Here is a 10700-nt window from a genome sequence, read left to right on the forward strand (position 1 = left end):
CAAAACAGCTTTGTTGCCCCATGGTGTGATAGGGCAGTGGCAGGCGCTGGGCAGCACAGAAAAAAATATTTAAGCATAAAGGCAGAACCACGAACGCTGTGCTGGGGCTATTTGCAGCACTAATAAAAAAGAAGAAAAGCCATTTCTCAGGATCTCATGCAGATATGACCCCACAGCCGCAGGCTTCCTGGTTCCGGTTTTAAAATTCACATTCTTCCAGTTACCTAGTTCCTGCGCACCTGGAGAGCAGCAGCCAGAGCAGCGCACTGAGGGGCACTGTGGGTTACATACGGGACACCTCTGGAAGCTAATAAATTCAATTTTAAGACATGGTGCTTCCACACTGGTTTTTAATTGAACTTTTGAATTCAAGCTTGATGCTGCACCCAGCAGCTACCGACGATATTGTAGTATCAATATTAGTGCTCCCTAAATTGAGCTAATGGCATTTACAGTGAAGATAGTCACATGGTGATATTGAGCTAACTGCCTTAAATTTGAATTTATCTCATAGCGCAGACACAGCGTTAGTCTCTGTATTCTCTAGTGTACTTGCAATTCAGTGGACATAATACTGTATTTTTCATTTAAATTTGCACTTGCCGCTAAAACTCCAACGAAGAAGCTTAGCAACTGCAGTATTGTATCTATTTGGTACGTTGTATTTACTGTTATGCCCAGCAGCCCCAGTCTGGATTATCACCCTATTGTGATAGTTACTGTATAAGCACAGACAGAAGAGCCCAGCTTCTACCCTGCAGAGTTTGCAGGATCTGGTGCTTCCACTGTAAGCACACAGGAATAGCTTTATTCAGTCTTTAGGACTGCTCCCACACACAGGTGTTTTCAGGATTAGGCTCTAATTCTTAGTCCTCAAAGTAAAATATGAAGCACCCAGTTAAACTGTCTCTTCCCTTTTGAAAACCCTAAGCTTGGTTTGAGGGAAAATGTTCATTAGGAGTCTAGTATAACCTGCAATAAAGTACAATTTATTTTAAACTGCTGTTCCGACCTAGGGAGAGGCTTACATCCTACTACCAGGAGGTGTGGATATCTAACTTTATAGCTTACCTTTGGCTGCATCTACACTATGATATAAACTAGACATTTACTTCATTCAAATTTTTAACCTCGTTCTTATGAATTTGAATTTAAGTGTCTACAAACCTTCTGGAAATTTGAGCGACCATTTTTCCATGTCAGGTGTCGTCCTCCCCATTGTCTTATCCAAGTCTGACTGCATGAGCAATGCACTTTGGGTATCTATCCCACTGTTGGGGTATCTGTCTAATCACTGTTTGTTGTAGAGGAATTGGTCCATCTGTATTTAGCAGTTGCCCTACTTTACAGTGGAATAAGTATTTATGCTTTCCTAAATCTTCAGCCCTCCTGTGCTGAGGTTTAGGTAGAGGCTGCCGTGTCAGGCTGGAGCTCCAGTCCTATTTGAAATGCCAGGCCCTGGGACAGCTGCCCCCTTTGCGTGCCTCCCACGCTTCTCTCCACTGCCACCCTCCTTGGCAGGACTGGAAAGTCTAATTAGAGAGCCAACAAATCTCGTACAGTATATAGATGAAGTAAAATAATTTTATTTCTTGACCCTGTCTGCTTGTTGCCAACATTGCTACCTGGGTTGGTATAGAACTTGAAAAGAGCAATTCACTATAGAAGAAATTGCCCTTTACCATCACTGGAGGATGAGGAGAAGGAGAAATGAAAAGGACAGAAAATCTGATTTTAGAAAAAATGAACCAGGCTATTTACATTTGCACTTAAAAAATTGTGGTCTTTTCTAGGCTGTTTCTCCTCCGGGATAGCCAGAGTAATCCAAAGACATTTGTGCTTACACTGTGTCATCATCAAAAAATCAAGCATTTTCAAATCTTGCCGGTAAGTGTCTGTTCTGTATTAATCCAAAAGTTTCCTTATTCTGTTTAGTTCATCATAAAACTTTTGCCAGTGTGTCAGGAGGACTGTTTATTGAAATGAATTGTTAGTGCAATAAAATATTGTGACACTAGTATTCAGAACCAGAACTCTTTTTTGGCATTTTTCAGTCTGTCTAAAAATATCCTTTTGATCATGGCAATGACTGTTTGCATATCAACTGATGTAAAGAACTATGATGACCTCTACTGCTCACTAAATTCTCAAGAATTAGCCACCTGTATCTCCATTGCACTCTTCTGATGACAAGAAGGCTAATACTAGTATATTTGTGGAAAGCGTTTTGTGTTGGTTTCATTTGTTACAGCTACGTTTATGGTTACCTGAAGAATTTGCACCTGAAGTTGTATATTTAAAACTAATGTTTCTCAAAATATGAATATCCTCTAGCCAAAAGGTATTCCAAATCCTTGAACGAGACTAGTATATCTATAACTTAAAATATAACCCTCCCTGCAGCAGCTGGACCTGGCCAGGTAACCACCCCCCGCCACCCCCCCCAGCAGTCAGCCAGCATGCCCACAGAATGCTAGTTAGCTGAATGTGCCATTTATCTGGGAGCCAGATAACGGAGATTTAACTGTATTTGTTTCCCTGAATCTGGGGCTTTTCAGGAAGCACTGGTTTAGCACAGCAAAATGGTTGCTCATAAGAGATGTTTCCCAGCTGGTGCCTACACTGTGAACTGGAGGTATGCATCCCAGCTCAAGGGCTGTGTCTACACTAGCCAAAAACTTCGAAATGGCCATGCAAATGGACATTTCGAAGTTTACTAATGAAGCACTGAAATACATATTCAGTGCCTCATTAGCATGCGGGCAGCCATGGCACTTCGAAATTGATGCGGCTCGTCCAGACGGGGCTCTTTTTCGAAAGGACCCCGCCTACTTCGAAGTCCCCTTATTCCTATGAGCAGATGGGCATAAGGGGACTTCAAAGTAGGCAGGGTCCTTTCAAAAAGGAGCCCTGTCTGGACGAGCCGCACGGCGGCGAGCCGTGTCAATTTCAAAGTGCCGCGGCCACCCGCATGCTAATGAGGCACTGAATATGTATTTCAGCGCTTCATTAGTAAACTTCAAAATGGCCATTTGCATGGCCATTTTGAAGTTTTTGGCTAGTTTAGACACAGCCAAGGAGATATACTTTCACTATTTCTGACCAAACTGGTGTGCTAACAACAAATACGTAACTGCCTAGAGGAAGAGAGGAACTTGTCGCCCTGAGTCTGAAACTGAATAAGTTACGGTAATGTGAAGTTGGTAGGGCAAGCCCCCCTTGAATATGTGGCTATGCAGGAACAGAGGAATGTTAGCTCTTCACACTGCTATGGTTGTATGTCTGTAGTTTTTAGCTCAGTCAGAGGTGGTGCAACTATGTCTCTGACTTGGAGGTGTAATTTCTAACGAAAGAAGTAGAGACGTACTCTAAGGTGGTTGAAAGTACCTGGAAGTTCAATGAATAGTTGGTCTCTACAGTCACTTAGTTACAATTCCACACCTTTCCAATAATTGCGGTTGGAGGAAACAAATAAAATCTCTACCTTAATACTTGTTATAAGCTGGTTAGGATTCTTCTGGAGCTATTTGTTCAGTAAAGGAGGAACATGGTACTCATGAATCTCTAAGAGCACTTTATTCAGCCAACTAACCTTAGGCTATGTCTACGCTAGCCTGGAAGATTGACCTGTTCAGGGTCGATCTTCTGAGGTTCAGTTTCATGTGTCTGTTAGGAACATGCAAAATTGACCTCTCAGGTGTTGCAGTCCACCCCTGTACACCTCACAAGACCTGAGGAGTAAGGGGGGTCGACAGGAGAAACTCTCCCGTTGACTTCCTGGGCCGTAGCTACTCAAGAAAGTCAATCACAGACACATTGATTCTAGCTATGCAGTTGCCATAGCTGGAAATGCATATCTGTAGTTGACTTACTTAGCCTAGTGTAGAAGTAGCCTTAGATTAGACTGTTACAGTGACAGTGATTTTATGAACAATATTCTGTTTTGAGACCTATTAAGTTTTAATTTAATCAAATATGGGTAAGCGGCTTAGTGCATAAGTCTCCAAATTGATAAGCTGCAATTTTTGTTTAATTTTCTTATGAGCTCATCCCAAGAATCTTAACTTATAGCCATATTTGAATATCTTTACATTTTGCCTAATTTGGAAAGGATTTCTTATTTTCCTAGTGTGAGGATGATGGACAGATGTTTTTCAGCCTCGATGATGGGAATACCAAATTCTCTGACCTAATTCAGCTTGTTGAATTCTACCAATTAAACAAAGGAGTCTTGCCCTGCAAACTGAAACACCACTGCATCCGAGTGGCCTTATGACCTTCCATCTGACCCTCACTGTAGACTGGATTTGCTGGAAGACTGGATTTGCTAGAAGAACAATTGTAAGAGAATGTTGACACTGGGGAACTGGCAGATTTGTAGGTTGTTTAAAAATGTTATGCACCTTGGGACTCTGAAAGGGATGGATTCAACTGGTGCCAACAGTCCAAGATTTACTGGTTTGTCCAACATCTAAGAGAGTGCTGCTGAGCATCCCAGCATCCCAAAAATTTGGGGGAGGGAGGGCATGCAAAATAATCAAATCTTGAAACAAAACTGGAAACTATCTTGGCTGGGCCACTTAACAGAACCAAGTTTATGAAGAGAAATCTTTGAAAAGAACTCTTGCCCTGGGATAATCTTGACAATTAAGACAAGTGTGTTTACTTTTTGTATTGATCACTTTTTTTTTTGCACTCCTACTTTGTTTCCGATATTGTATGCAGCCTGTTTTAGGAGCTGATGTGGCTTTTAAATTCATGCAGGAGTTGTGTATTAATCTAAACCATATAATGTATGAAGTGTTTCAGCCTAAAAGAAGAAACCCCAGAAGAGTGTGTGTGTGTGTGTGTGCGTGTGTGTCTGAGTACCTGAGGTTCTGTCATCTGCTGGTGGCTTTGAAGAAGCAGTGTGGATACAATTCTAAAAGAACATACCACGATATACTCTTAAAACTTTTAGCAAAATGGCTGTAGGATGTTTGTGGCATATTAGTGGTACCCAGTCACACAAAGACTGTATTAGTCAAATTCTATGCACAAATGTTTGAACCTTTTTTTACATACCGAGGGCGATGGTTTGGGTTTTTCAGCCTGTTGATTTTTGTTTTCTTGAGGAAATCTGCTATTCCTAAATGGAGTTGTATGACCACACTTATATTTGGAACCAGCTATTTTTGTGTGGGGGAAAAAGTACTTGTGCTGATAGTCTCCTTATTATGACAGAAGATCAGTGTTTTTAGCTTTATATATCCTTGAATTTTCAGACCAGTTCAAAAGAACTCTTTCCAGTTAGTGTACCTACAATAACAATAATATGTAGCAAAGCTCTTTTAAGGTTTAAGCCTTTAAAAAAAACTTGTACCCCTTTTGCTATTGGTAGGGTCAAATAAGTTTACACAATTAGAAATGTTCAAAATGGGTTTAGAAATCCATGTAACTCTGACTGGCATTTTCTATTTCACTACTGTCAACATCCATTCACCTGGTATTTTGTGATAGACACAATAATCCATACTGGTATCTATTGTAAACTTATATACACCCTGCCTTACTGGTGGTTCATCATCAGAGCTACTTTATTGTTAATATTTAAATCAGTTATTTAATGTTTACACAATAACACTTTCTCCTTCTGTTGATAAACCAGTATTGAAGCAGGTATGTACAAGTTGAATGTTCTCATAGGACTGCCATACTGCATACATCAGTCATTCTCTTAGCAGGATGGTCAGTAGATACATGAGGAACTATTGTATGAATTTTATTTTCAAATACTCCATCCATTGTATACATAGCAAGAAGTGTTTCACCCTGGGAACTCTGAGAATACTGTGGTGAACAGAACTAATTTATACCAGCTAGTCTATGATGAACACATCCTAACGTTTATCACTGGGTTTGCAGAAATCCTAGCCACCCTACAGGTTAAAGAAGGAAGAACATGTACCTTTAGGTCCTCACATAGTATTGAGAATAGTTTAAGACAAAAACTATAACCTGCCTGAGTCCTCCATATCAGCTGTAACTATGTCAAAGGTATAGAAACACTGTATTTTAGTTTACAGGACACATTCTAGTTTTTTTTTTCCATGTAATGTCTACATATAAAAAAAAAAAAAATGAAGAAACTTGATTTAGTTTGTAGTGAAATTTTTAATGTACATACTGAATTGAATGTTCCTGTTTTTTAGCCAGTTAAAATGTATTTTAAAACCTTGAAATTAAGCTAACTTAAGTTTCAGACTTCACTCTTCATTCTTATTTGACCCCTCAAGTGGAAAAAATAATTTGTATTGATTTTACATTCTTATATTCACCAATTTCAGTAAGACCATTTATGCTGTAGTTTTAAGGATTGTTTTTTTGTTTTGTTTTTTCTGTTTACATAGTTTAGTCCCATCCACTTTTCCAGTAGGCGATAGTATTTGCAGTGTTTCATATTTATAAAACTTGCATTTTATTTAAATTTGAGAATGAAAGTTTGAATATGAATCATGATTTTTTATGCAGATGGTTGACTTAGTATTTTGTACCTTTCCCAGCTAACGTGAACTGTTTTGAGAAAGTGACCACTTCCCAAGTGGCAGCAATCTTACTTGAGCAGATCACTGTTTTGTATTTTCTTCTTTCTGCTGGAAAACAGTCAATACCACCTAAAACTTTTCCAGCAGAATCAGCTGGCTGCCAGCTTAGCATACCAAGGACTGAAGGACATTTGACTCTTATTTTTGTATTTAAATGACATGAATGTAAAGGGGATGCTCAGGGTTGTTTTGGAGCCTGTTGAATTTTTATCTTTTTTGCCTGTGATTTTTATTTTCTAAACAAATACTTCATGTAGCAATCTTGAATATGTCAAGAAGGAAAATGCCAAACCATTTTGGTAATAAAGTTACTAGTTAAGTTATGTTACAATAGGTGTTAAAGTACAGAAGCATTTTATTTGTTAATTACTCTTGAAGAAACACGTGCCTCAGTTTAGATGTTTTGTCTTATCTTTTTCTGCACTAAATACCTGACAGTCTGACCAATCAATGCACCTTTCCAGTGGCGAGACTTGCTTATTGTAAATTATATTGTCACAATGCAAGATTTTAGTGACTGTAAAATGGAATAAAGTTAAAGTTTTCAGGGAATGCAAAAGGTATTAACTTAAGAGACAAAACCTTTATTCAATATGCTTTGCTTCATACTGTAAATAGCTTTTTGGCTTGTGAACATAATTGTAATCTTTCAGGTATTTTTGTACAAATAAGGGACTGATATTCTGTTTCTTGTAATTTAGAAATAAACATTAATACAATGATATTCATTTATATCTGGAATCAGTGTCCTTTTTTGTGGCTACAATATGTTAATCACTTTTGACTTGATTCTAAACTCTTTTGCTGTGTGTTAAATATCTCCTATTGGAATACTCAAAGGAAAATGGAATCTGAGAAGACATTTTGCTACTGGCTGTTCAGCCTAATAATCATGGATAGGACACTTTGCCATAGTATTTACAGATTGGGTAGCAATCCGTTTAAACTAACCTCACTGTGTCTTAAATTAAGTGGCTATCTTGGGGCAATTTAAATCCAAACCCTTACTAAAGTTTTGATGGAGAGGTAGCACATCCTGTTCAGGTCCAGTCACCTTTTCTGGCTTGTTATGTGCTAATCCCTTTAAAGTTTTGATGGTGGTCTCAGGTAGTGTATTATCCTGTGACAAGTTTTATGTTGTTTGTTTTATACATCTCAATTTCATTACATCTTAATTCCACCCTCTCAACCCCAATGATCATAAACTCAGTTTTCCAGTCCTGTCCACTTAAATATCCCATGAGTTAGAACACCATGTCATTCCTAGTAGAATACTTGACAATCCACTATCAACATAATGTGTCCATAGTTGTGCACAGTACTCCAGAAGTGGCCCTTTGTGCCATACCATAGCCTCTTGCAATATATTCTTTCTTACTGTTTATTCATGATAATGTTCTGTTTGCTTTCCTAGCTACCGTGAGACATTGAATGGAAAATTTTTCTCTAAGTGTCTATATAGGGTGGCTTTCCTTTATAAGCTGTTCAAAATCTTTTGAGATAAAGGTGAAAAATATATCAAGTCAATTCATAGACTGTATACACATCATTTCATCAACTACTGAAATGCACCCGCCAATTATCATGACACATCAGCTCCACACAAAGTATGGATCTCCTATCCCGTAGAATGTGCAGGTAGAGTTCATGGTCGATATCAGTTTACTGTAACTACCCAAGTTCAGGTTGGACTGGGGGAAAAAGAGGTAACACCTCATCTTTGCAGTAAAGTACAATGGTGTCTTCAGCTGTGGCATTTCTAACAGTATTTGTTGCTTGGTAGATGTACTTGTAGTGATTCAGCAGTGCCACTAGATGATGTTACATAGATCATGAGTTAGAAATAGAGCTACCCTACTATTAGAAGAGACATGGTCAGTGGGAAGTACATACAGAAGCAAATACAGACCCATTCAGCTTTGAGCACAAAGACTTTTTCACCATTTACCAAAAACAGGCCTACTGGGTTACGCTAGCAAAGAAACAGAGATCACCACGCTTAATTTTTAGGTATTTAGAAAATCACTGTGCTTCACAAAGCCTGACTCTGGAGCACTGGCTTGCTACACAATAAATAGGGAGAGATGAGCAGCTCAGAATGGGACTCTCAAAAGTCAACAAGCTGCATGACTCCCTACGTGAAATAGCCAATGGGAGATCTCATTGTGCAAAATTACCTGGTGACCCTTAAGTGGACGGCCATGCTCGGGCATGTTAGGGTGAATTGCATGGGCACTTGAACAACGCGGTGAGGTACGTGGGGTGGAGGCAGGGTCCAGAGAGCCTTTTAAATTGTTACAGGGAAATATGCCTCAGCACAAACACACTAAATCACTAACCCCACACCAAGAACTGCGGAACCAAGTGAATTGGGCAAGTCTAAACCAGTCAGCAGCCGAATTTACTGAATTACTTGCAGACTGCACTATCTGCAGCTTTGCCCCCTGTCTAAACTTGACAAACAGGGAAAAACCTATACAGGAAAGATCCATGGTCTCTGACCTAGCAGCCCAGAGGCACCAGCTGCATACTTTAAAAGGAAAAGATAAGCATGAGATGTATGGTTGTAAAAAATGGGGAGGGGAGCTGAGATGGGCTGCAGGCGAAGAGAAGCAGAAGCGACCAGGATGTGATGTGTCAGGCCTTGGGTGGAGCCAGCAAACAGCAGGACCATAAAGGGGGCCAACAACATAAGCAGGGGGAGGAACTGCCGAATCCTGGAGAGACCGAATGCTGTGGGCAACAAGGACTGATCACCCTTTGCCGCTCCTCCCGCCTGCTTGCAAGTAGTGCGTGAACACCTATTGGTACCATGAAGAAATTTGTAACAGTCTAGCTTAGATAGCAAGGTGCAGTGTTTTGTTCCGGTACCTGCCAGCTGTGTTAAGTAAAAGTTAGCATTTGCATTTTTATCTCTGGATTTCCTTTTAGTACCCTGCCATAGCTATGTGTGTTACTGTGCGTATGTCTTTAGTTTCATGAGCCTTTAAGGGTCACATGTGAGGCTGAGGGAAAGATGCCCCAGAACCCCTGAAAGGGCTTTGACCCAATGACCAGGAAGTTCTGAAAGCAAAGTGCCTCAGCTGGGAATCGTGGTCCGCTGAACCTCATGTTCTACAGGACAGTTTGTTTGTATCTGTAGGTCACACTCTCCTATTAACCCTTAAGTCCTTTCCCCTGAAACTTGAAACTCGCACTTCCTGGGGATAGAAAACAGCTCTTAGAAATCAGGATAAATAACAGCCAAAGAATTCCCCAACCCATGGGCTGTTTTAGATAACTACTGGGAGTTAGAAAAACCTCGGGGTGTTTCTCTTTCTTTTGGGTGTAATCCTATTCCTCCTGTTAGTGTGGTGTAAGCCACAGCTATAACTACCCCAGTTTCGTAATAGCAAAATCAGTTTCAGTGGTGCGGGTCATCACTGAGATGCAGCCCTCCTTCCCCCCACCCCCCCAGGTCAACACTTCACCCACATCTTGCCTCCGCCCTTATTTACAACTTGGAGCACAGCATATTTGCTCCTCAGTCATGGTGAGGGACATGTGGTACTTCCTGCCCCCCACCCCACACACACTCCTGAGATAGGTGCCTAAAGTGAGGGCTACAGGAAGATGCCTTCTGCTCACCATTTTCAGCTGTGAACCTTTTCTTGGTATTTGGTACTGATGCTGTTTTTGGTAAGAAGTTTGTGGGGAGAGGAGGAAAAGGAGAACATAGCTTCAGGCCTAGGGGGTTTACATTGGATATTGAAGACACCCACACACACCCTTACCCCTACCCAATGCAACTCGTCCCCTGGTCCTCTCCCCACCACCCACTACAGGAGGTAGAGAAGAGGCTTGTGGCTATTCTGCTATATGCCTTCCTCAGTTTCTCCTGTTCAAACTATTCCTCTGTGACAAAATAATTCTAAAAAATTATTTCAAAACTGTCACTGGAGCAGGGTGGGTAATAGGTCTCTTGCCTCTGAGGTAAATGATCTAACCACCAGTGTGCAGAGTCATTCTCTTGCAGATTTTCTCTCAAGTCTTTCCTTACTTATTCACAGTGTTGGGAAGCTCTTTTGGGAACATCTGACTGATTATTTATTTTGTGCTGCTGCTGCTGTAAAACTT

At 40.4% G+C, this 10700-nt stretch overlaps 1 protein-coding gene across 1 annotated transcript in view; it reads left to right on the forward strand.

Moving 5' to 3' along the window:
* Nucleotides 1-7316, forward strand: part of GRB10 (growth factor receptor bound protein 10) — a 208972-nt gene extending 201656 nt beyond the window's left edge. Inside the window, exons 16-17 of the mRNA XM_074988028.1 lie at nt 1794-1887; nt 4130-7316. Of these exons, the coding sequence (XP_074844129.1) occupies nt 1794-1887; nt 4130-4276 (241 nt within the window). The 3' untranslated portion in view covers nt 4277-7316. The remainder of the gene's footprint in view (nt 1-1793; nt 1888-4129) is intronic.
* Nucleotides 7317-10700: the final 3384 nt, after the last annotated feature.

This window comes from Carettochelys insculpta, chromosome 2, assembly GCF_033958435.1.
Source record: "Carettochelys insculpta isolate YL-2023 chromosome 2, ASM3395843v1, whole genome shotgun sequence".
NCBI lineage: Eukaryota > Metazoa > Chordata > Testudines > Carettochelyidae > Carettochelys > Carettochelys insculpta.